At 38.8% G+C, this 27383-nt stretch overlaps 1 protein-coding gene and 2 non-coding genes across 3 annotated transcripts in view; 2 read left to right on the top strand and 1 right to left on the bottom strand.

Annotated features, from left to right (window-relative positions):
• Window positions 1–11871: 11871 nt before the first annotated feature.
• Window positions 11872–11945, top strand: trnat-agu (transfer RNA threonine (anticodon AGU)). Its single transcript has one exon. It is a non-coding gene; the product is annotated as a tRNA-Thr (tRNA).
• Window positions 11946–12103: 158 nt separating this feature from the next.
• On the bottom strand, window positions 12104–12185 carry trnas-uga (transfer RNA serine (anticodon UGA)). The gene has a single exon. It is a non-coding gene; the product is annotated as a tRNA-Ser (tRNA).
• Window positions 12186–16233: 4048 nt separating this feature from the next.
• The window catches only part of zanl (zonadhesin, like), a 30394-nt gene continuing 19244 nt past the window's right edge, over window positions 16234–27383 (top strand). The window contains exons 1-25 of the mRNA XM_074624540.1: window positions 16234–16262; window positions 17989–18011; window positions 18902–19051; window positions 19223–19488; window positions 20518–20602; window positions 20688–20840; window positions 20949–21116; window positions 21212–21309; window positions 21450–21555; window positions 21641–22243; window positions 22355–22548; window positions 22708–22849; window positions 22977–23221; window positions 23362–23510; window positions 23610–23738; window positions 23864–23999; window positions 24091–24232; window positions 24492–24688; window positions 24799–24937; window positions 25514–25864; window positions 25976–26169; window positions 26329–26470; window positions 26597–26841; window positions 26982–27130; window positions 27230–27358. Coding sequence (XP_074480641.1) covers window positions 16234–16262; window positions 17989–18011; window positions 18902–19051; window positions 19223–19488; window positions 20518–20602; window positions 20688–20840; window positions 20949–21116; window positions 21212–21309; window positions 21450–21555; window positions 21641–22243; window positions 22355–22548; window positions 22708–22849; window positions 22977–23221; window positions 23362–23510; window positions 23610–23738; window positions 23864–23999; window positions 24091–24232; window positions 24492–24688; window positions 24799–24937; window positions 25514–25864; window positions 25976–26169; window positions 26329–26470; window positions 26597–26841; window positions 26982–27130; window positions 27230–27358 — 4364 coding nt within the window. The remainder of the gene's footprint in view (window positions 16263–17988; window positions 18012–18901; window positions 19052–19222; window positions 19489–20517; window positions 20603–20687; window positions 20841–20948; window positions 21117–21211; window positions 21310–21449; window positions 21556–21640; window positions 22244–22354; window positions 22549–22707; window positions 22850–22976; window positions 23222–23361; window positions 23511–23609; window positions 23739–23863; window positions 24000–24090; window positions 24233–24491; window positions 24689–24798; window positions 24938–25513; window positions 25865–25975; window positions 26170–26328; window positions 26471–26596; window positions 26842–26981; window positions 27131–27229; window positions 27359–27383) is intronic.

Raw genomic sequence — 27383 nt, 5'->3', positions numbered from 1 at the left:
GTTCGTGTTCTCAGTCCAACCATTACCTGAAAAAAAACAATTAAAATATGCCCTGAAACAGAAGACTTAGCATGTGCTGGGTGTGTCATTAGACCGGTCTGAACTGGTGAGTTTTGCAATAAGACATACTGTAGTATTTGCTGCATCATCAGACCAGATGTCAGCACATCAGTGAGCATTTTTATTACCCCGAAATCACAAAAACTGCAAAGACAGGACTCTGCTGTTGGTTAGTCACATTTTCTTTGGAATGGAGCTGATACACATCAAAACTCGCCAGTCCAGACTGTTACGATGACACACTCGTCACAAGTCGTTTTTTGTCTGTTTCAGTGTGTTATTTTTCAGGTGTAATCAATCTCCTAATATCCTTACACTATGTGCTCACTGCCCTTCCCTTTGCTTCCTCATCTTACCACCCTTTACAATATACTTGGATAACGGCATGATATGATTTTAGGATGGCTTAACCATAATTTGTCTCAACAATTGTGCAAAATACATATATGTGATATTTTCATACCGGACAGTGTGGAAAGGTCTGTACGGTAAATATAAGGGAAAAGGGGAAGGGCTGAAAGGGAAATATATATATATATATATACAAATATATATATATATATATATATTAGGGCTGTCTAGGTTAATGCAATAATAACGCGTTAACGCAAATCCGTTTTAATGCCACCAATTTCTTTAACGCATTCATGCAACTTGGAGGCTAAATAACGCTCCAAACTAACGCTACATTCTGACGAGGAAAAACTGTCATGTCCATTTTCAAAGGGGTCCCTTGACCTCTGACCTTCAGATATGTGAATGTAAATGGGTTCTAGGGGTACCCACGAGTCTCCCCTTTACAGACATGCCCACTTTATGATAATCACATGCAGTTTGGGGCAAGTCATAGTCAAGTCAGCACACTGACACACTGACAGCTGTTGTTGCCTGTTGGGCTGCAGTTTGCCATGTTATGATTTGAGCATATTCTTTATGCTAAATGCAGTACCTGTGAGGGTTTATGGACAATATCTGTCATTGTTTTGTGTTGATAATTGATTTCCAATAATAAATATATACATACATTTGCATAATGCAGCATATTTGTCAACTCCCATGTTGATATGAGTGTTAAATACTTGACAAATCTACATTTTGAACAGATAAGAAATGCATGATTAATTAGCGATTGACAGCCCTAATATTTGCTCCAATTTTACGCACTGCAGCTTTAAACAAATAGGACACAAAATATTGACTATAGCCTGCATCAGTATTTGGAGTGGAGTACATCTTTAGGGTTTGAAGCCCCAGTCAGCATAAAGATGCTCTGACGTGTTCCTAGTTTCTGGCAGAAAGGTGTTTGTTTGTACAACTCTGTGGTAACTGTCGAACCCCCCCTGTAAGTAGAAGGAGGAACAAACAGGATCAGCCCTGCTTTTGTCAGGTTTTGTCATGTCGCATCAGACGACAGCACACGCCTCACGGGATTAAAAACAGGAAGTGAATCAAGGGGGCAGAGATAGTCACTTCCCGGCATCCCAGCAGAGACTCACAACAAAGGTTATCTTATTGCTTTTGGACATTCTTAGTACTGTGGTATGCTGGAAAACACGTTGAATAGAATTATACTGAGGTTGGTAGGTGAGGCGCAGTGTCGGACTCATGCTGTCTGAGGGGCCAGCCGATTAGACTGTTGTCAGGCTATTAAATAGGCATTATCAGTCACTATAAGCGCCATAGATGTGGGTTAGTAGCGGCCTACTACACCCACCAGTAGGTTTCTATTCGCATGGTAGATCCCCAAAAGAAGGAATGAAAGAACACGACAGCGACCTCCAAACGTAACTGTTTTTTTTTGCCCAAACCGTAAGAAGTTTTTGTTGCCTAAACTTAAAGAAGTTGTAGTTTTATTACCTAAAGAAGTTGTAGTTTTGTTGCCTAAACCTAAAGAAGTTGTAGTTTTATTACCTAAAGAAGTTGTAGTTTTGTTGCCTAAACCTAAAGAAGTTGTAGTTTTATTACCTAAAGAAGTTGTAGTTTTGTTGCCTAATCATAAAGAACTTGTAGTTTTGTCGCCTAAACCTAAAGAAGTTGTAGTTTTGTTGCTTAAACCTAAAGAAGTTGTAGTTTTGTTGCCTAAACCTAAAAAAGTTGTAGTTTTGTTGCCTAAACCTAAAGAAGCCTTTTTGTTTGTGTTCAAAACGTGACGTTTCATACAATTGTTTTGTTAGAACGTGTTGCTTTTAAGTTTCACTTTCACTTTTACAACATAGTAGGTGTAGTAGGCTCCTAATGACCCACATCTATGGTGCTTATAGCGACTGATGACGCCTATTTCATGGCCTGATAACAGTCGAATCGGGTGCAGCGCAAATAACCCCAAAGAAGGACTGGCTGGATCTGGAATAACAGGAGAATTAGTGTGTGGCAAGAAAACCAGAGCAGACATCAGAATGAATATTATTTCCTCTACTTCTGGTATTTCCAAAGGAACGCCGTCATCAATCCTATATAAAGGAGAAAAGGGAAGTAGAAGTGTGCGTGCGTGTTGTTGATAACAACTCAGACATTAAGGGGAAAGCTGCTGCTGTGAGCGGTAAATGCATCATCTCACACTATAAGAATTTGTCGAAATGACACATTCATCATCCTTGATAACAGCAACAGGACCCATGTTTTCCATGACCAAGAATGACCTGAGCACACTGTGGCGTTATTCATGATGCTGAGTAAACCGCAACAGCCCACTGTGTGGCAATAGTGACAGTTTAGCACTCTTAATGGAAAGTGAACCTAAGTGAAATTAAACCAAATACTTTTTCTTAAAAAAACCCGAAACTGATATTAAAATCCAAATCAACAAACCAAAATTAACTAACAAACTCAGTAACAACTATCCTCAATCAATGATATCACGTCATGGATAACATCTGTGATTTTTCAAGCATACATTATATTGTACTTGAGTAAAGACCTGACAGTACGGTTGTAAATTTCCTCATGATTTCCCAGAAGTATAACACTGGGACTACCAGATTTTCCTCGCCCAACTTTGGAGCGTTATTTAGCCTCCTTTCCAAGCTAGCATGACGTGATTGGTACCAATGGATTCCTTAGGTTTTCTTGTTTCATATAATATCTGTAGCTTCATTTTAACCCTAGAACCGAACCTACTACAGTCTCTGAAAGACAGTTAAGTCAGTCGGGATCGCGGGTCTCAGGGGGTTAAACAGTTTATTTAGCTTAAGACGTATAGGAGAATTTTCTCAACACATAAAGGAACAGTTCTTCCGAAACTTTATTGCATAATCTTTCCATTACTCTGAACAGAATGATGCTCAAAGAGGTCACAGTGTGTACGCAACAGGATGTACAGGATGATCTCTGATAGTGAACCACAAAGTAGGAGTTGAAAGGAAAAAGGAATGGAAACTCTACTGTTTGTCGTGTTAACCCGCATGCGGTTAAGAGTGAGTAAGTGGGTGAGGTTATGGTGAACCAGACCGAATGTACACACAGCCGATTGGCACGCTGCATTCATGAATACACTTGCATTAATCTAGACACCTGGACATGCATAGTTACATAACCTGGCCAGTTCCAAAGATCAGACCAAAGAGTCAGAGACACCTCACATACTGGAGCTCTCCAACACCGGAGCAGTCATAAATCTAGATAAGCCCTGCAGTGATTTCATACTGGACTCTTATCTTGGCCCTGATCTGGATTTGGCCTGGATCCACCTAATTTTTCCTTGCATGGCATGCACACAGACAGCACAAACATTTCCAGGAACCTTCAGCTGATGTAAAACGCAATCATAAATGTGCTAAAGGGAGTTTAATTTGTTGGGTAGCTGCTGTTTAGTTCCTTGGGGCTTCTTAGTTCTTTGGACGATAAATCATTCTGATGTAAAAAAACAAAAAATCCACCTTGTTGTTTCCGAAGTTTTCAGGTGAGGTAAGTTTGACTTTGTGTTGAAAGTTTTCTTGTCAAGCCGCAATTCCCAAGGCCAAGATCGAACCTTCAATTCAAATGTAGGTTCACATCTGCCCTCGGAGGCAACGTAAACATGTCAAAGCTTTCCAAAATGACCCATATAAGCATTTTCTTATCCGCTGTCCAAGTCGCCAGGATGATCATTTTTCAATCTGTTACAAATGATAAATCGCAAAAATGATTCATATAAGCATTTTCTGATCTACCGCCTTTATGGTTAAGGTCCTGTTAAGTTTGTTCTCATCCCAGCTCCTTGGTGTCATTCCCCTTGGCGTTGGCGTCACTCCCCTTGGCGTTGGCGTCATGCCCCTTGGCATCACGCTTTCTACGCTCAAAGGTCCCCCGCAACGTCCTGCCTAATGATGTGTTCGCACCAAGAGCGAAGTGAACTTTTCGCGCTATTACATACAAAGTCAATGCAAAGAGGTGAACAGATGCAAATTTGTGTTGAGCAACGCGAATGACGTGACGCGAACATGCGAAATTCGCGTCATTTGTGTATTCGCAGGAGTTTAAATATTTCAACTTGAGGCAGAAATTGGCGTGACGCTGTGTCGCGAAAGCCTACCAGCGTTGAGATGGAGGAAATAAATATCGCAGCTGTCTGTCACCCAGAGCTACGATAGTATACATAATATTAGTACAGAGACCGGACCAAACTCTGTGTATAAACCACAGACTGTTTATGGTGTAAACAGCAACGTCGCTGCCGTATTTATACCTGGATGACTTTATCTTGAGTGTTGATGGAGCAGCTGCATAGCCTGGCACTGATCGATCCAAACTCCATTCAGAAAACAAGCAATTTAAAAGTGGTTTGATTGTCGTCGTGCGGACAGACCTGACAAAGCATCAATTCAGACTTTCTACAAATTGGCATCATTATGTTGTTATTTCGGCATACTCTTTATCCGTTTACAACAATGTTGCTGCCGTGTTTACGCCTAGATGACGCTATGTTGAGTGTTGATAGAGCAGCTGATTTACCCGCAGATTAATTTATCTGCAAGTTCTGACTTACCTCCACCCCACCCCTTCCTTCCTACCTGCAGAAGAGAGCGACTCACCGTCTCGTTTAACCTCATTTGCACCACCCATGAGGGCCCATGAGTCAGTGTTTGAGAGTGCACCCTCATCTGTAACTGTAACTTCGATAACAGAGTCTAGCAAAAATACACATAGTGTTTAGTCTGGTGCTCTTTAACCCAGTGGGCTTGGGTGTGTATTTGTGTGCACAACCAAAACACATTAATATTACTTAAGAGAACTTTCCAATGACTACACTCACTCATCGGCCCTTAACTCAACCCCATTCCTCACCTAATGACACATCCAACCACAGGGAATTACAAGGATGCTTTTTTGGGCACCATTTAAATGAATTCACATGGAAAAAAAGTGCAGTTAAGGATATAGGGAGAAGTGCAAAAAGGGCTTGGTGATAGAGCGGGTGTGTTTGTGGTTGGAGGTACGCCGGGAAAAATACAGACGGATGACAAATTAGAAGATAAAGTGTGTCAGTAACATGTTGGTCATGTTGGCTCATGTTCAAATTGTAATCGTATAAGGTGTTGGCTAATTTGTGATCATAACAAAGAAAAAAAAATCATTACAAAAAATCTATTTCAAACATTTATCATCTTATTATGTAGGATACATATTTATTGATTCTCCCAAAGGATATTCCCTAATTGGTGTTTTGCTTCAGCCTTTTAAATTTGTCATCCCTGACACACGGCTGCTGTTGTGGCTCCCAGTGACTGGGCCTCATAAAAGGACCTGATTAGACAACAGACTCAGCAGAAGTCATTCAGACTGATAATAGTCCAGGCTCTAGCTGTCAGACAGGGCTGAAGAAACCATTCAGAACACAGATGTTATGTCGTCTGTATTTTTCTGGGAATTTGGCAGTTTACATTTCATGTTATTTTATTTAAAAATGTTTACATTCCTTAAATATGCTTTAAGAAATACATCAACAAACTACTGTAGAAAAGTACACTTAGTAGAGTGCAGAATGCAATCGCAAACAATTGCCACCCGTCTAGACCGCAAGCACGTCAGACGTGATTTTCACTCGCACGTCTTACGCCACAGATGCACTCTCATTGTAATCTATGCAGCTGTCTGCACCGGCTCTGTGCAGTTTTTTCACCCGATTCGACTGTTGTCGGGCCATTAAATAGGTGTTATCAGTCGCTATAAGCACCATAGATGTGGGTCAATAGGAGCCTAGTACACCTACTACGTTGTAAAAGTGAAAGTGAAACTTAAAAGCAACACGTTCTAACATAAAAACTGAATGAAACATCACGTTTTGAACACAAACAAAAAGGCTTCTTTAGGTTTAGGCAACAAAACTACAACTTCTTTAGGTGTAGGCAATAAAACTACAACTTCTTTAGGTTTAGGCAACAGAAATACAACTTCTTTAGATTTAGGCAAAAAAAAAGAAAAAGGGAAAAACACATTACACATTATTGGCTTCACATGGGATGCAAACTCTAGCCTCCTGGATGAAAACCATGTATTTTGTGTCCCATCCATCGTCCCTGACCTCCACCCATTCTGGGGTTACTACGGTCGCTAGAGGTCACTGTCGTGTTCTTTTATTCCTTCTTTCTGTGATCTACCATGTGAATAGATGATAAAACCTACAAGTGGGTGTAGTAGGCCCCTATTGACCCACATCTCTGGGGCTTATAGCGGCTGATAACGCCTATTTAATAACCTGACAACAGTCTAATTGGCGGTATAAAACGATAAATAAATATAATAAATAAAATATGTTTTTCAAAAAGTGAAAATTACTGCATCCACGAGCATGCATGAGCACAAAAAATATCAAGCTAATGGGTCCAGCAGTATGCAAGATTAGCCGTGGACAGACAGACACGCACACACAAGACCGAATACATAATCTCCAGGTGGATAATAATAAATAAATCAGTGACTTTTTTTCCACCAGAATTGATCTATTTATAGAAATAAATGTCTTGGAAAACAACTATGGGAGCAACATGTGGAAACAATAAGGGAAATGCACATTTTGAAGGCACCGGAGACAATATGTTCTTATGTTCCAACAGGAGCCGAACCTCCCTGCAGTGATTCATTCCTCACAGCACCATGACAAACATGCCCCTTCAACCTCAGTCAACTTTCCCCTGCTGTGTTTCCATCTCCCTCTGCGTCCTGGTGGAGGTTCAAACCCTCAAGAGTTGTCGGTACAAGTCGAGGCCCGACCCTGAGCACATTCTTCCATTTGCTCGATTCACAGTTGGGCTCAATAAATCCCGCTCACTTCCAGTAAAGTGTGATCTTTTTACGACAATAACAGAGCGAGGAACAGAGAGCTGCTTCTAATAAATGGAGCACAGATTCAGTTCAACCATCCTGCTGGTTGTAGGGTATGTGTTAACTCGGCCCAGCCCACACCACCGTTACTCAACTGTGCACGCTTGTTCCCCCGGGAATGACATGGAAAAACGGTGTACATTGAAAGTCAGAGATTTATTTATAAAATATTACTCATTTCTCCCAGGCAGCACTTCTCTTGAGGAGTACCCCTCTGAGAGATATGTACTGACTTCATCACCACTTCCTGCTCCTTTGTCAGTTCATTACAGCAACACACACACAGACAGAAAAAGAGATGGGAAAGATGTAAAACAAACGAAAACCAGCTGTGCTGCAATTCCAACTATTGCCTCTTACAGACAAGAAAAGTAGGAGCAGCAGAAGCAGGGAGGGAGGCCCTGAGACATGGGCGCCGAAAGGCCCTGTCCCACTTTCTTTTCAAAAGACTCGATAAATAAATAGATATGTCTTTAAATGTAGCAAAAATAATATTAAAAATAAATGTAGCTTTTAATTAATTGATAAAATGTGACATAAATTTATATTTTTCTTTTAATTTGCTTCTTTATTTACTTATCTTTGTATTAATTCCCTTATTTATTTACTCTTCTGTTTAATTTATTTATGTATTTATTTTTTAAATGTATTTATTTATTTGCATTTATTTTACATTTATTTTTAAATGTGTGTATTTATTTATTTATGCATGATTTTTCCTTTGCATTTTGTCCCTTATTTATTTTACCTAATGTATTTATTTCTGTTTTCTTTTCTTTATACATTTCTTATACATTTTAACAATTAATGGCTACATTTATTTTTAATATTATTTATTTATTTATTTATTTATTTATTTATTTATTTATTTATTCATTTATATATTCATTCATTTATTTTAGATTTTGGCAGGTTCCATCCTCCATAGTAGACACCTGGTGGAAAGCACTAAATAAAAAACAGCTTTATGGTAATTTTTGAGGCCGCGGTTGTTGGAAATTTTAATGTGCCATTTAACACCATTATGATAAATTATAAGATAACTTGGTTTTATTTAATCTGGTCTTTGTTAGCAAGAAGAATAGATTTTTAATGTCAGGCATCAATGTGAGGAGAATTGCAGACCAGAGAAGAAGAATGACGGATGACGAAGTCACATCATGATGTAAAGATGAGTCAGGAACATGCTGTGTCACTTTTAATGTCTTCTCCATATACAGTCAGTATTTAACAGGACAAATGTGTCTGATAATCTGACTCATCAGCTCAGTATGGAGGACTGCAGAGTGTGAAAACATACTATATGTTATATTTAGGTTGTTATACGATACACATCTGTGCAGGAAATAACGTGCAGGAAATAACTTGAGATCCGCAGTGGGACTGAGTTAAATTATGAGCAGCAGTCAGTAACATCCAACAGGTTGACGGGAAACGGCCAAACAAACACATGAACTCTGGGCTTAGAATCACATACGTGCCTCACAATTCAATTCTTTCTATCACCGTGACCACATTCACAGTAGAAGAATCATTGATATGCATCATGCAAGGCCACAGCCAGGATTTAAAATACTGAAGTACACATCTCCCCTAAACACAGACCCCCTCAGAAAAATCTAAAATGTTTTTTTTTTTTTATTGTTATTATTTATTACTCATATTTTTTTATTTGGTTAAAGGGATATTTAAATAAATAAATATAAAGATTTATAAAATTAAATACATGAATAAATATAAGGGAAAATTAAACAGAAGAGTAAATAAATAAGTGAAGTAATACAAAGATAGATAAACAAAGAAGCAAATAAATAAAATAATAAAATAAATAGAAATATTAATTTATGTCACATTTTATCAATTAATTAATGCCTACCTTTATTTTTAATATTATTTTGTCACATTTAATGACATATTTATTTATTTACCATGTAATTTATTTATTTATTCATTCAGTATTGATTTTGACTTGGTATATACTGTAAATGCAAATCCATTTAAACAAATATGGGAATTAGTACAAAGATAAATAAACAACGAAGCAAATAAAAACAGAATTAAAAATTTATGTCACATTTTATCAATGAATTAATGGCTATGTTTATTTTTAATATTATTTTTGCTACATTTAATGACATATTTATTTATTCATGGAGTCATTTATTTATTTATTTTATTATGTTATTGTTGTCATTTTTTGTTTTTTCTAGTCTCTTTTAGCAAAATTATTAAATTATTTATTGTTTTTTGTTTTTTCCTATGTGAAGCACCTTGTATGGAGGACGGAACCTGCCAAAAATAAATTAATTAATTAATGAATAAATAAATAAATAATTATTAAAATGAAATACATAAATAAGTAAAAGGGAAAATTAAATAGAAGAGTAATAAATAAGATAATTAATACAAAGATCAATAAAAAAGAAGCAAATTAAAAAATAAATATTAATTTATGTCACATTTTATCACTTAATTAATGGCTATATTTATTTTTAATATTATTTTTGCTACGGAATTATTTATTTATTTATTCATTCATTCATTTAGTTTTTATTTTGACTTGCTATATAAATGCAAGTCCATTTAAATAAATATGGGAATGGGAGTCATTTATTTATTTATTTTTGGTTCTGTATGAAAGGGGCTATATAAATAAATGACTTAACTTCCATGCCGGTGCAGACAGCGTTCATTCCTAACAGGGAACGCTCCAATAATAGACGCTGAATGTGGTTAGAGAGGAGGAAGCTGAGTGGTGGCTGGGGGTGATTAGTAACAGGAAGTAACTCATGGAAAATGAAAGTTACACACAGAAGAAAAATATGTGTTTGTGTGTCTATTTCATAAGAAATGTTCAGAATGTAGAATATTTTAACTGCTCATAACTTAATGTAGTCTCTGAAGATTTCATTTCAATTTCCTGGCATTATTATTGTGCATTGTGTAAGGATGGGCTTTTTTTCAATTATGCAACTCTGTTGTGATTAATACCATATTTCAAGGCAACATGCAGGGACACGGAGCGAAAAATAAATTAAATAAAATTATTTAAAAAATAACTCAAGGTGGCACAAATGTCATCATATGACCTACAGTGTGACCTGAATCACACATACTGCATGATCATCAATAGGGTTTTATTGGTGGCAGGGCTGCTCATAAGAGCAACACACAGACAGAAAAAGAGAAGATGTAAAAACAAATGAAATCCAGCTGTGCTGCAATTCCAACTATTGAAAAGAAAAGTAGGAGCAGCAGCAGCAGGGAGGGAGGCCTTGAGACGTTGGTGCCGGGAGGCCCTGTCCTACTTTCTTTTTAAATGACTCGATATATAAATAAAATGTCATTTAATGTAGCAAAAATTATATTAAAAATAAATGTAGCCATTAATTAATTGATCAAATGTGACATAATTGATATTTTAGTTTTAATTTGCTTTTTTATTCACTTATCTTTGTATTAATTCCCTTATTTATTTTCTCTTCTGTTTAATTTATTTATTTATTATTTTTTAAATGTATTTATTTATTTTTCGCATTTATTTTGTATTTTATTTTCAAATGTGTGTATTTATTTATTTATTTCTGCATTTCTCTTTTTCTTTGCATTTCGCCCCTTATTTATTTCCCCAAACTAATTTATTCATGTATTCTTTTCTTTACACATTTCTTATACAATTTCTCAATTAATTAATGGCTACATTTATTTGTAATATAATTTTTTTTGCTACATTTAATGACTTATTTATTTAATTATTTATTTAGTTAGTTAGTTAGTCATTTATTTTTCATTTTGGCAGGTTCCATCCTCCATAGGAGGATATTTATTTATGTATTTATTTATTTTTGTATGAAAGGTGCTATATAAATAAATGAGTTGAGTTTCATGCAATAAATTAAAATAAATTAAATAAAATTATTAAAAAAGGTCCACTGGCACAGATGTCATCATGTGACCTACAGTGTGGAGAGTTTTTACCTGAATCACATCATGCACATCAATAGGGTTTTTAATTTGTGGCAGGGCTGTTGTTAATAAATTACAATATATTACTTCTATTATTTTGTCCATGTCTTGTAAGCAGATTGACTTTTTTTCAGATGGGATAATAAAAAAGCTGCACAGCTGCAAACATCTGCAAAAGTTGCACATTGCAAACATCTGCAAAATCACCTGCACATTGCAAACATCTGCAAAATCTGCACATTGCAAACATCTGCAAAATCATCTGCACATTGCAAACATCTGCAAACATCTGCAAAAATCACCCCCAATGATGATGTCTTCATGGCTTCTTAGCGCCACTCTGTGGCACCATATAGTTACTACAGAAACATGCACTGTGAGCCATTCAAGCTGATCTATTTCAAGTCTGTTTGCTGTGATATGCAAACCAAGGCTCTTAAAATTAATGCATACTAAATAAATATACAACTATGAAGGTAAAACACCATTTTATGCATGCTTTTATCACTCATTTATAAACGGTTATCCCGGCCAATGGTGATAGGTGGCGCCGTGGCTTAGTTGGTTAAAGCGCCTGTCTAGTAAACAGGAGATCCTGGGTTCGAATCCCAGCGGTGCCTTTTGTAACCGCAAGAAAATTACATATTGCTGTTTAAGTATTGTTTCTTTAACAACACCACGTTTTAACTTCATGAAAAACTGTCAAATTAACGGGTTTATCTCTACTGCTAGAAAATACGTCACTTCCGTTTGTGTCATCGCAAATGAAAAAAACAACCGCTGCGAGCAGGGTTCGAACCTGCGCGGGAAGATCCCATTGGATTTCAAGTCCAACGCCTTAACCACTCGGCCATCGCAGCCAGTGACTATATAGTTATATACTTTACATTTTTCAATTCACCGATCATGCTATGATGTTGTATTTTGTTGTATTGTTTTGTCCCTTGTATTTTATTAACATTTTGTCATTGTCATAATTTTGTGTTTGTTTTGTGTCTTTTAGGAAAATTGTATTTATTGTCTTTTTTTTTTTCCTATGTGAAGAACTTACGTATGGAGGACAAAACCTGCCAAAATCAATTAATTAAAAAAAAAATGAAACTTGTATGATGTATTTTTTTAAAGTTTTGTTGTATTGTTTTATTCCTTGTATTTTATTAACATTTTATCTTGTCATTGCCATAATTTTTGTTTGTTTTGTCTCTTTTAGCAAAATTGTATTTATTGTCTTTCGTTTTGTTTTGTTTTTTTCCGATGTGAAGAACTTATGTATGGAGGACAGAATCTTCCAAAAATCAATAAATAAAAAAAAAAAAGCAAAAATAATGTAAAAATTAAATTAAATGTAAAATTAAATACATAAATAAATAAAAGGGAAAATTAAACAGAAGAGTAAATAAATAAGGGAATTAATACAAAGATAAATACACAAAGAAGCAAAACAGAAATATTGATTTATGTCACATTTTATCAATTAATTAATTAATGGCTACAAGTCTAAAAGGTCCAAAGTTTTAGCTTCTCCAGAGAGGACCCTTATCTTTCAATGTTCTTTCCACAATAACTCTCTTTAGTAAGATTTATGTCCTCATTAAGAGGTAGCCATGACAATTCAATGTTTGTCACATCCACTTGCACTTTGCTTTAACAGTCAACAGACACTTCTGCGCCACACCCAGTCTGTTGCTAAGGTGATGTGTAGGTGAAGTGGTACAAAGATCAGTGATTAATCCCCTGGTTGGCCCTACCTTGGGGTGTTTTCATGGATGCATATCATTCATTAGGCTAATCATAGGCTTTCCCTATATAAAGAATGTTGATATATGTTTAAATTTCCCCACTGCAGTACTAATAAAGGAATATCTGATCTTATCTTATGTATTTATGTTGCGGTAGACTGAGTTTATTCAGCCCATTAGGTACATTATGTTTCATCTTACTGTGAATTAATTTTAGTACGTATCAAGTCTTTCTGAATGTTACATTCAAAGATACAGAAGAATCAGCTCTTTGTTTGTGTCCCATGTTCCCAGCGTTAAAGGTCCCATATCGTGCTCATTACCCAACATAATTTCAGGTTCATACTTGTATTTTGTGTTCCTCGTACTGTCTGTTTAAATATACCTGTATTTACCCTCTGCCTGAAACGCTCCGTTTTAGCGCATTTCAATGTAATTGCGACGGAATTGCCTTGCTAGGCAACCGTTTGGATCCATGTTTACCTCCTGTCAGCTGATGTTATTTACATACACTGCAACAGGAAATAAACTGGGACACATTTAAATGTTTACGTTTAAAACCGTGTAATGGTCTAAATATTGTATATTTGTGACATCACAAATGGACAGAAATCCTAAACGGCTTGTTTCAAACGCACAATTTCTGAATACGGGCTGTGTGTATATTATCTGTGGATTAAGCGTTTTGATATTTTCACAGTATTTATATATCACTTAAACCTGCTTTATAATATAAAAGACATGACAATCTCCATCCATCCATCTGCAACCGCTTATCCCGTTAGGGGTCGCGGGGGGGCTGGAGCCGATCCCAGCCGACATGACAATCTCACTTTTTACAATATGGGACCTTTAAGTTTCAATATCTTTTTACAAACATAGTAATTTTAAGCCCAACCATGTTGTTTTTTTCCTAAACCTAACAAAGTGGTTTTGTTGCATAAACCTAAGCAAACGTTTTTGTTTAATTAACAACCTTAAGCATGTGTTTACTGCGACCGAAATGTGACGCCAAGGGGTCCTGACAAAGCGTCGGTATGTGGCGAGTTTGGATGAGAACGCGTTGGAAATTAATACTCGATTGCAATCACACCCATCAGAAAGCTCTTTAGTATTCATGTCATGATGAGAATGTCCTCAGCTCACGTTGGAGGAGTTCCCTCCTGTCTCAGTATCTTTACGAGGCCGGGACTCCCACACGCACATAGATAACTGACTCATGTTGATGATGTTTTTTATGATGGTGAAGTCCACAGGACAGCTCAGGGTACAGTAGATTTAATTTTTATGTTTCATTTTTACATGAGTGAGTTTTGGAGGTGAGATTAACTGTGGGAAATGCAGACTGTACGGAGAGTTTTGAAAAAGTAGCTTCAGTATTGACCGATGTCACGTTAACCTAGAGAAAAATTCCAGCATTAATCAAAAGCACTGATACTTGTTCAAACATAAGAAAGGGCACAGGGTGACGGCTCGCCATTCATTACCCCCGTGTGACTCAAAGAAAGGCAAACCATCAGAAAAGATCAGAACAGAAAAAGAAAGTACATTCTCTCTTTATACACACCCGTTGTTCAAATACTGAGTCCCCAGCCTGGATAACCTGCTGACCCTGAACCTCCAGGGTCCCGGGTTCAACGGCTGCTTTGTGGTGATTTGAACAGTTTCAATTCAGTGTGATCACATAACCAAGTCAAGTGCCAAATTAAGACTAACAAGTCTCAAGTCAAGACCCAAATTAAGACTAACAAGTCTCAAGTCAAGATCCAAATTAAGACTAACAAGTCTCAAGTCAAGATCCAAATTAAGACTAACAAATCCCAAGTCAAGTCCAAAGTCATGTCCCGCTTCAAGTCCCAAACTAAGTCTGACGAGTCCCAAGTCATGTCCCAAATCATGTCCCAAGTCGAGACTAACAAGTCCCATGTCAAGTCCCACATCGTGTCCCACATCAAGTCCCAAGTCAAGACCCAATTCAAGACTGACAAGTCCCAAGTCCAGTCAAAATGCAAAACTGTCAAGTCCAAAATCAAGACCCAAGTCAAAACTGACAAGTCCCAAGTAGAGACTGATAAGTCCCAAGTCAAGACTGACAAGTCCCAAGTCAAGTCCCAATGCAAGACTGTCAAGTCCCAATGCAAGACTGTCAAGTACCAAGTCAAGTCTGACAAGTCCCAATGCAAGACTGTCAAGTACCAAGTCAAGTCTGACAAGTCCCAATGCAAGACTGTCAAGTCTCAGGTCAAGACTGACAAGTCCCAAGTCAAGTCTTAAGTCATTTAAGTCATGTCCTAAGTCCAGTCCCAAATCGAGGTTGACAAGGCAAGTCCCAATGCAAGACTGCTAAGTTCCAAGTCCTAAACTTTGAGTTTCAAGTCCTGAACAAGTCATAATGCACTCTTCACTAAATGTAATGCCATTTTAACAACAGAGTAATAATATATTCATTTTACAAAAATCAAGAATGCTTTTTAAAATTTGTATTTAATTTTTTTAAAACAAGTGTGACTGAACTAAATCCTAAAAAAAGCCGACTTACTGGAAATGAATAGTGTTAACGTTAGTTTGTGTTTGGGGGGGAAGGTATCAAGTATTTTGAAGTCGAAAGGCTCAAGTCCAAGTGAAGTCACGAATCATTGAAGTTAAAGTCAAAGTCGCGTTGCAAGCCTAATTTAATTTTGACAAATCGAGTCCAAAGTCATCAAATTTGTGACTCAAGCCTTTCTCTCATGCATATCAAACTCTGAAAAGGTGCGTCCATGTAATCAAAGTATTCTGTTTATTACACAACGAGCTCTATAACGACTTACAGTACGAGTTGGTATTTGTAATATAGTGTTTGATGGGCATCCCCACCCACCTTCTGAACTGCTCAGAGGTCAAAAAGCTCACGTAGACACAAACGGGCTCAGATACACACCTTCAAGCTCACACCCAAAGGGAACACACCCTGTCCCTATCGCTCACAGTTACTCATTTACACATTTTGCGACGTCAAGTAATTCAGCATCCACACCACCCACCCAATACATCCACCCTGGTCCGACCCCCACCCCCATACCATCCTGTCCCTCTATATAAAGTCCTCTGCTCTGCACCTCGGTCTTCCTCTCCTGCTAACTAACCGTTAGCCATGGATAGGTTAAAGTTTATAATCCTGCTCTTATGGATGTGTGGAGGACAGGCGACACAGCTCAGGTGAGTCCCAAAACCGATCACGTCCAAAATATATTTAAAAAAAATTTTCTTTTTTTTTAACAATTTTGTCATACCAACACGTCAAAAAATCTGTTAAAATCATATGAAAAAGTAGAGCAAATTTCTGTATGTATGACTGGAATCAACTATCAAAAGAGTCAATAATTAATATTCTGTCAAATTGCTAATTATTCAAATCTCTGCATTTTGTATTTACTTATTTGCTTTGTGGTATATATGTCAAATATTGCTTGTCTTAATGCAAATATTTGTACATATTTCTTATATTCTCATTTCTTATTTTATATTCTCTACATATATTGTTACATATTACATACTCCTATATTTATATATATATTTTAAATATTTCTTTATGTGATAGCAACTGTTATATGGAGGACCACATCAGTCACGAAAATAGTAATAAAGCATTTAATTGATTAATAACCAATTTACAACAAAAATATCCAATAATAAAATAAAATAAAAACTTTGTTGGCAATTCTTTTTATTAATTTATGAATAAATGGACTAAACACATCTGTTCCTTTTAGCTTTCCCCTAGGGTTTTATAATTACTATGATTTTATTGTATTTTTAGTTGCTTTTAACTTATGTTAGGAAGTAATTTGTCTGTAATTTTACTCGTCCTATTTTGACGCTTTTAAATGTTTCTTGTGTAAATTGTCTTATTTAATAGTAATTCATTATTTTTTACATTTTAATGGGCAATAAAAACAAGAATTAAAAAATTAAATATGAATCCATCAATAAATAGTTCAAATTAAAAAGGGATTTACAATAGAATTTTAAATTTCATTATTTATTTATGAATTCATTAATGTATTTTTAAATTATTTTAAAATTTTTAACAATTTTTTGATGGAATCATATTTCATTTGAAAATTCTTTTTATAATTCTTGTTTTTATTGCCCATTAAAACGTCAAATAATGAATTACTTTAATTTACTTTAATGTAATTTAATAATAATAATAATAATGAATTGAATTTACATTTTACGTGACTCATGTGGTCCTCCGTACTGTAACGCCCTCCATGGATCAATAAAGTATATCTGATTCTGATATCATTGCACTTTTCCCTGCATTTTCTCTACGAGCTGGTGATCGCTAGCCAGACTGTTGTTTCCTTCACAGAATGATTCATTTTAAATAATTATAAAAGCCTGAGGAGTTGCAAAAATATAGACTTTTTTAAATGTATTTCTTATCCTCTCTGAGATTCCACACCCTCGGGTTGAGAACTGCTGCTATCAGTGTGAATTCCTATTAAATCCCTATAAAAATAGTGAGTTTATGGGGATTTTATTGTCCTCAATGATATTTTTTTACTGATGCCATATTACACTTTATGTCATATTATATCCAGCGCTAACAGGGCTGTCGCACGCTCATGCATGGGTCACAATTTCGATGTTTGTTTTGATAAATTTAAATTTTGTTGACTAACCCTTTACATAGGATTATGTTCAAGGTTTAGATACATCTACATTTTAAATTCCAGGCAAATTTATATTCTCATAATAGATGCATCTGGACCTATTACACCGCCATATAGAGGTGTTTGAATTCATAATTCATCCTTGGTAATATTTGGAAATCAATGTTTTCTCTCATTAGGCTTCTTAACTTGATTATAAATGGAAAAAAAGCTTCTTTGAAACCAAACTTTAATCTGTTCCTGTGTCTTTCTCTCTTTTCCAGCCTGCAGAAAACACACAGAGATGGTAAGTTGGTTTTAATCATGCAATTAACTCTGTGCATCTTTATCTCTTAAATCTCAGAGCATAAGTACGAGTTGGTTGGCATGCTTTTACACAGTAGCATGGCATGTGACTCCACCTCACTGTCCTTGGCATGGATGTTGGACTTTACCTCTTTACAGCTCCTTATCTTCCCTATTCATAACCAACAAACACTTCTACACTGCGCAGACATGTTAACACAGCCCAAACATACACAGAGCAAACTATACAGAGAGACATCAGTTCTCACTCAGAGAATTAAAGAGGACCTGTTACTGTATGTCCATTTTCAGATTCATACTTGTATTTGGGGTTTCTACTAGAACATGTTACATGCTTAAATGCTAACCAAACTCTTCGGACTCCGGTCTAGCTCCGCTCTAACTAGCTTTGTTTGAGGGCATACCAAACTAACTAGAAAAAAGTATTTTGGGGCCCAATGGCATCACATGACGGACACAGAAGTTGTAGTACCGCCGTTTGACCACTACAAAAATTGGCATCTGTGGAGGAAGTCTCTCATCATAGGATTGCTCTGAATTTTAGCACCTTTAAGTGTTCATACTGGCGAGTTGATTTACCTTTGACAATTTAAGTCAATGGGGAAAAGTCTGTTTTGGCCAAATGGCATCAAATTGGACCCGGATTTCATATTTCCATGGTTTTGCCACTATGTCAAATTGGCTTCAAACCCTCTGATCTCATCTTTTTGGAACCACTCATCCTTGAATCCCGGAAACTTGTTAATAGCTAAATCCTTTATAACAATGACAGATTGTTTTGGTGGTAAATGATATTAATTGCTATTCTTAACCTAATTGACCTCTACAATATCCAATTGTCTATCTGCCTGTGTTGTGTTTCTCCTGCAGGAGAGGTGCTGACTTCCTGTGACTTTAACCAGGACAGTGCACCATTCTGCAGGTTCAGTCAGGACAGCACAGACAACGGTGACTGGACCCGACACAGAGGTCCAACCCCGACAAATAACACTGGCCCCGGTGGAGACTACCCTAATGGAGGTCAGTCCTGAATGCATGGTTTCAGTGAAATATTTAATTTCTGCACAATTACCTCAGTGGTAATAACCAGGCTATGATTGAGATTAATGTAGAGTCCTAGGATGGAAACACTGAATTGTGACTCATGATAAGATAAATACACATCTTCCTCCTGTCTCAATCTGTCTGCAGAGGGCTTCTACATCTACCAAGAGTGTGACAATGTGGCTAATGGACAGAAAGTTCGTCTGCTGAGCCCTGCCCTCTCATCGTCGGCCTCTCAGATCTGCGTCCAGTTTCGTTACTACATGTATGGCTCGGACAATCAGAATATGTTGAGGGTTCTGGCCAAGAAGCTCGGCGGTGAGACGGAGGTCTGGAAGAAGACGGGTATCCAGAGTCCATCCTGGCTGAAGGGCTCCGTCACCGTGTCCAAACGCAGCAGTCAGAGCGTCACTGTGAGTGTTAGCGGGTCACTGTAGAGTTTGATTTAACCAGCAAAAGTACATCAGACCGGCAATACGTCATCCAGAGTAGGCTCACGTGACCACGCCCCAAACCCGTGTCCCTCATAGACGGTAACAACGTAAACAGAAGCTGAAACATGTCTACAAACTTCTACATTAAACAAACCGTAATATAGTAATAATGCTATGCCGAAGAGATGCTGTGTAGTTGGTTGCACCAACAATAAATCAAAAAACGCTGATCTATGGTTTGTTCCTCTACCATGTCCTAAAAAATATGTAATTGAGGGACTTTATGGCTCCAAGCTGCGCTCCCTTTTGGGGGGAAAGAAACTCGCCGTCACAGGAGAGAAAAGCTGTTGTTTAGCGGGTTAACTGAGGCTTTCACACTGAGATTTGAGGCTCATACGATACCTTAATATTCACTGCCAGTGTGGTAAATCACTAAATGATGCTGGTGACGGTGACTAGCATGAGTGGGAGCCTATAGATCAAACAGTTAGTATTAACACGTTGGTTATCTACAGACAACACTTAGCCTAATGTGATTCAATCAAATATGTAGAGATATCTGGATAACCAATATCTGGCCACTGTGTTGGACGGGCGAAGACTGAAGGGACATGGCGGCGATCAACCTTCATTTATTAAGGTATCACGAATGCTCAGGTTCAGGCAAAATAATTATTAGACATGTGTATAAACAAACGTTTGTATAACAAGAGATGAATGCATACGAACTTGTCAAATTTACAATCCAAATATACATCAAATGGCATTGAAGTCTATGGGATCTTTGTTTTTTTGTATCCCCCAAAAGGGGGCGTGGCCTTGACTTTTTGCAAAGTACCCGTATGTGCATATGGCAACTGGGATCCAGTGCGGAAAAAAAGTGTACCTGAGATCTGCGTGTACCCTAATCGGTCGGACAAAAAGCTGAAATAAATCTATAACTTGTCATACAGTACAACTGCTGTATTATTATCATGCAGGGTGGTAATGTATGCTCTGTATCTATAGATTGTGTTCGAGGCTCAGAGAGGCTTCTCTGCTTCCTGTGACACAGCTCTGGACAACATCGTCATCACTGAAGGAGCATGTCCCTGTGAGCTTACACACAATCACACTCATAAAGCAGCACATAAACTCAAACTGTTGTATCATTGGTTGTCCAAATGTTTTGTTCACAGCTTGTCTGTCTGGCTGTGATTTTGACACCGCTTCTGAGCTGTGTGGGTGGACGATTCAAACTGAGAATCCTGATCTATTTGGCTTTGAGCAGTGGACCGGGCAATCGCCAACTGAAGGCACCGGACCTGATGATGACTTCTCCAAACCTGGATGTGAGTGGTTCTTGTTTTGTTTTGCCTAACTTCAAACATTTTCAACAAATCTTTTCGCTTCCACTCACATCTTTTCTTTGTTGTTTATTTTGACCCTTCTATATGTAGTGGGCCTCTATATGTTGATGGATTCTTTCGAGGCCATCCCCGGAGCCAAGTCTGAGATCAGAAGTCCTCTGATACTCCCCTCCTCTGGATGTCTGGACCTCACCTTCCACTACTACCTGTACGGCACCAGCACCAGCATGGAACTCAGCGTCCACACCGTCACCACAGGTGAAAGACTGCATTTACTGTAATGTCCATATAGACAGGAACACAGACAACATGAAAATGTTTGTTTCACTTGAATTTGTTTTTCTGTTTACCAGGTGGAAGCCTTGGATCTGCTCTCTTCACGGTCAGGGGGAACCAGGGTCAGAGCTGGAAGCCTGTAGAGGTCCGGTACGTGGGATCTGCTGCCATTCAGGTAAAAGGAGGTTTAAGGGAGCTACAGTGTGCGGACCTTCTTCTGCGTTTTTTCATTGCTGTCTTCTACTGGTCCAGCACCGGCACATTGTTTGTCATAGGTTTACATTAACTTTCTTGTCACCTTTATATGTATTTCAGTTTGTGATTGTGGGTACCTTTGGAGAAACTGCTGAGACAGATATTGCTGTTGATGCTGTGTGTGTCATGGCCTGCAAAGGTGAGAAACTGACCAGAGGGAATTCAAGTTACTCTCAGCACCATAAGAAATACGTATATGCTGTGACAGTGACAGAAGACTTCAAGACAAACAACATATTTTTCATTTATAGCTCCGCCAACAACTCCTCTACCACCGGTAACAACTCCAAGACCATCTACACCCAAACCATCAACTCCCGGTCCATCTACACCTAAACCAACAACTCCAAGACCATCTACACCCAAACCATCAACTCCCGGTCCATCTACACCTAAACCAACAACTCCTGGACCAACTACACCAAAGCCATCAACTCCTGGACCAACTACACCAAAGCCATCAACTCCTGGACCAACTACACCAAAGCCATCAACTCCTGGACCAACTACACCCAAACCATCAACTCCTGGACCAACTACACCCAAACCATCAACTCCTGGACCAACTACACCAAAGCCATCAACTCCCGGTCCATCTACACCTAAACCAACAACTCCTGGACCAACTACACCAAAGCCATCAACTCCTGGACCAACTACACCAAAGCCATCAACTCCTCGACCAACTACACCAAAGCCATCAACTCCTGGACCAACTACACCCAAACCATCAACTCCTGGACCAACTACACCCAAACCATCAACTCCTGGACCAACTACACCAAAGCCATCAACTCCTGGACCAACTACACCCAAACCAACAACTCCTGGACCAACAACAGCCAAGCCACCAAGTATGACATGTCCTTATCAATGCTTCATTCAATTATTCACTTCTTTCTTTCTTTCTTACATTTATTTTCCCCTTTTTTAATCAACCAATTTCTGTTCTTTCCGCTGTACAGAACCATGTCCTCCCGATGCAGAGTATATTGAATGTGGTCCAGCTTGTATCCCCACCTGTATGGAACCCTCCACCAACTGTTCTGGCTCCTGTATCAGTGGCTGCTTCTGCAAACCAGGGTTCGTCTTCAAGGGACGGCGCTGTGTGCCACTGGAGAAATGTGGCTGTCTGGATGAACAGAATAACTATTATGAGGTCAGATGTCCTAGTTAATATACCCATATGCATACATTGCTGTTTAGTAAAAATATATAATGGTAAGACAGTAAATGACAAGAAGGTTGTACGATGTTGTTATAGTGACACACGGTACTTTATGCCAATATTAATCCTTTGTTCAATCCTTTGTTTTAGCCTGGCGAGATTATATATGGAGATGGCTGCTCAAAGCTGTGTCGCTGTGCGGGGAACTACACTTTGGAGTGTGTTGATAACTCCTGTGACGCCACTGAAGAGTGTCGCGAGGTTAGCGGTGTTGCAGGCTGCTATCCTAAAGGTAATAATGTCTGGTAAATTGTCAAGGAATTGGTACAGGAACTAGTACTAGAAGCTTCGAAATGATCTGGTTCAAACACTGCGTTGTCCAACCATCTGCTAACATTCAGTTCCTTTTTACCTTGTAGGTACATCCACATGCATAGCATCTGGTGATCCCCACTACACCACCTTTGACAAACGCAAGTACAACTTCATGGGCAACTGCAGCTATTTGATGTCTAAACCCTGCAATGAAACAACTCTGCCACACTTTGAGGTCCACGCCGACAATGAAAATCGCTTTAACAGGCCCACCATCTCCTATCTGAAGGCCGTACATGTATATGTACACACGGTGAAGATCTCCATCCTCAAAGGTGGCACTGTGCAGGTAAGAAATGAGGGGAGGAACTAACAGGGTTCTTTTTAAACGGCAGAGTGTAACCCTGGATATAGGTTTTTAATAACTAACTGTTTCTACTTCCTCAGTAATCACCCATTATGTTATTTCCGCCTGCTTTCCCCACACAGGTGAACGGGACCAATGTAAACCTGCCGGTGAGTCCGGCCCCAGGTGTCTCCGTGTTCAAGTCAGGAAAGCACTACACTGTGTCCATGAACTTTGGTGTGACTGTTCGTTATGATGGAAACCACTTCATGGACATCAAAGTGATCAAAGAGTGAGTGAGGACTGAACAGAGAGATCACTAGCTCTAACTGAAATGTTGCTCTCTCGCTTCCACAAATCACTAACTTGCCGATTTTCGTGTAATCTGCAGCTATGAGAACAAGCTGTGTGGACTGTGTGGAGATTACGACGGATCTGCCAAAGACGACTTCCGTAAACCAGATGGACTGTTGACCAACAATGCCAATGAATTTGGACACAGCTGGAACACGGATCCAGAGTGAGTAGCATACATTAATATTTCTATAAACCACAATCACATACTTTATCTGATTGGTTTTATACGTTAGGTACGGGACAAAAAACTAACTAACCAACTCTCTAACTGACTGTCTGTGTTGACAGGTGTAATAAGAAACCCAACACCACCATCCCTGAGTGTGAAGGCGAGCAGGAACTGTATGAGAGCTCTGGATATTGCGGCATCCTGCTGGACAAAAAAGGTCCTTTCGCTGTGTGCCACCCCAAAGTCAACCCTAATGTAAGTCACTTGAAATACAAGCACTACAATGTCATTAAAAATAAGAAGTTAAGAAGACAGAAATTACAATTTCTGATGTGTGTGTCTTCAGAATTACTTCAGGGACTGCGTCTTCGACCTGTGTGAGCTGGACGGAGCCAAGCCCATCCTGTGTGAAGCCATAGAAGCCTACGTCAATGAATGCCAGGACCGCGGGGTAAACATCGGACCATGGAGGAACGAAACCTTCTGCCGTGAGTGTTTTGGGTGAAAGAATGGATGGAGAAATGATAGATGGATGGAGAGATGTAGGGAGGGTACGATGGAGGCAACTAGGGAGCCGCTTCCCATGGGTCGGTAAGGTTTTTGGCTGGACTGCAGAGGTCCAGCCCAACAAACGCTTTTCAAATCTGTATAACACAATTCATAAATACAAGCCCTGGTCTCAGCATATGCCTCCATACGTCCACCACTATCACTGACTTCCTTCTACCTTCCTATCCTCCCCTCCAGCTCTGAATTGCACCCACAACAGCCACTATGAGCCCTGTGCAGACCCCTGTCAGGAGACCTGCACCGGAAAACCTCCCTCCTGCGGTGGGCCTTGCTCCGAGGGCTGCGTGTGTGATCCCGGCTACGTCCTGAGTGCCGGCAAGTGCGTCAGCAATAGTTCATGTGGCTGCACGCACACCAACGGCCAGTATTATGAGGTACAGTGATGTTTGGTGGGAATGGTGAGGACATTTGTGAGGTATATTGTGACTTTTGATTTGAGCTTCCTCCTGCTAACGCAGTTCAAATGTGTGTGTCTGTGTATCAGCCTGGAGATGAGTTTTATGTGGAGGACTGTAAGCTGAAGTGTAGGTGCAATGCTCCCTCCGTTACCTGTGCCGCCTCTGATTGCCCTCCACTGCACGAGTGTAAACAACAGGACGGAGAGCTGGGCTGCTATCCCACCAGTAAGTTTACACCCACCACACAACTAAAACTACTAACAATACCAAGGTAACTGAATTGGGTATGAAGTATACTGTACTTGTAGCAGCATATAAATGACAAAGCTAAAACATGCTCAGTTGTACCGAAGGGTAGGATTTTGTGCTCAACTTGTACTCCAGTGCCTTGGTAAATACTCATGTAGCTTTGATTTTGGACAGAATTGAAGACAACCCTGTGGTTCCGCTTTTAATAACAGTAAAACCTCTTTGCATAGGCATACTCTGCTTGACAACTATGGAGGACGGAACCTGCCAAAATGAAAAATAAATGAATAAATAAATAACTGACTAAATAAATAAATGAATAAATATGTCATTAAATATAGAGCAAATATTATTAAAAATAATTGTAGCCTTTACTTAATTGATAAAATGTGACACAAATTGATATTTCTGTTTTAATTTGCTCCTTTTTTAATTTATCTTTGCATTAATTCCCTTATTTATTTACTCTTTTACTCTGTTTATTTTTCCCTTTTATTTATGTATTGATTTTTATAATTTTTTTATTTTATTAATTTATTTTTGCAACTCCAGTTACAACACCAAAGCCATCAACTCCTGGACCAACTACACCAAAGCCATCAACTCCTGGACCAACTACACCCAAACCATCAACTCCTGGACCAACTACACCAAAGCCATCAACTCCTGGACCAACTACAGCCAAGCCATCAACTCCTGGACCAACTACACCCAAACCATCAACTCCTGGACCATCTACACCAAAGCCATCAACTCCTGGACCAACTACACCTAAACCATCAACTCCTGGACCAACTACACCAAAGCCATCAACTCCTGGACCAACTACACCAAAGCCATCAACTCCTGGACCAACTACACTCAAACCAACAACTCCTGGACCAACAACAGCCAAGCCACCAAGTATGACATGTCCTTATCAATACTTCATTCAATTATTCACTTCTTTCTTTCTTTCTTACATTTATTCCCCCCTTTTTTAATCAACCAATTTCTGTTCTTTCTGCTGTACAGAACCATGTCCTCCCGATGCAGAGTATATTGAATGTGGTCCAGCTTGTATCCCCACCTGTATGGAACCCTCCACCAACTGTTCTGGCTCCTGTATCAGTGGCTGCTTCTGCAAACCAGGGTTCGTCTTCAAGGGACGGCGCTGTGTGCCACTGGAGAAATGTGGCTGTCTGGATGAACAGAATAACTATTATGAGGTCAGATGTCCTAGTTAATATACCCATATGCATACATTGCTGTTTAGTAAAAATATATAATGGTAAGACAGTAAAAGACTAGAAGGTTGTACGATGTTGTTATAGTGACACACGGTACTTTATGCCAATATTAATCCTTTGTTCAATCCTTTGTTTTAGCCTGGCGAGATTATATATGGAGATGGCTGCTCAAAGCTGTGTCGCTGTGCGGGGAACTACACTTTGGAGTGTGTTGATAACTCCTGTGACGCCACTGAAGAGTGTCGCGAGGTTAGCGGTGTTGCAGGCTGCTATCCTAAAGGTAATAATGTCTGGTAAATTGTCAAGGAATTGGTACAGGAACTGGTACTAGTAGCTTCGAAATTATCTGGTTCAAACACTGCATTGTCGAACCATCTGCTAACATACAGTTCCTTTTACCTTGTAGGTACATCCACATGCATAGCTTCTGGTGATCCCCACTACACCACCTTTGACAAACGCAAGTACAACTTCATGGGCAACTGCAGCTACTTGATGTCTAAACCCTGCAATGAAACAACTCTGCCACACTTTGAGGTCCACGCCGACAATGAAAATCGCTTTAACAGGCCCACCATCTCCTATCTGAAGGCCGTACATGTATATGTACACACGGTGAAGATCTCCATCCTCAAAGGTGGCACTGTGCAGGTAAGAAATGAGAGAAGGAACTAACGGGGTTCTTTTTAAACAGCAGGGTGTAACCCTGGATATAGGTTTTTAATAACTAACTGTTTCTACTTCCTCAGTAATCACCCATTATGTTATTTCCGCCTGCTTTCCCCACACAGGTGAACGGGACCAATGTAAACCTGCCGGTGAGTCCGGCCCCAGGTGTCTCCGTGTTCAAGTCAGGAAAGCACTACACTGTGTCCATGAACTTTGGTGTGACTGTTCGTTATGATGGAAACCACTTCATGGACATCAAAGTGATCAAAGAGTGAGTGAGGACTGAACAGACAGATCACTAGCTCTAACTGAAATGTTGCTCTCTCGCTTCCACAAATCACTAACATGCCGATTTTCTTGTAATCTGCAGCTATGAGAACAAGCTGTGTGGACTGTGTGGAGATTACGACGGATCTGCTAAAGACGACTTCCGTAAACCAGATGGACTGTTGACCAACAATGCCAATGAATTTGGACACAGCTGGAACACGGATCCAGAGTGAGTAGCATGCATTAATATTTCT

The sequence above is a fragment of the Sebastes fasciatus genome, chromosome 22, assembly GCF_043250625.1.
Source record: "Sebastes fasciatus isolate fSebFas1 chromosome 22, fSebFas1.pri, whole genome shotgun sequence".
NCBI classification, from domain to species: domain Eukaryota; kingdom Metazoa; phylum Chordata; class Actinopteri; order Perciformes; family Sebastidae; genus Sebastes; species Sebastes fasciatus.
The sequence above is the reverse complement of the archived record's forward strand: the minus strand, read 5'-3'. Positions and strand labels throughout refer to the sequence as shown.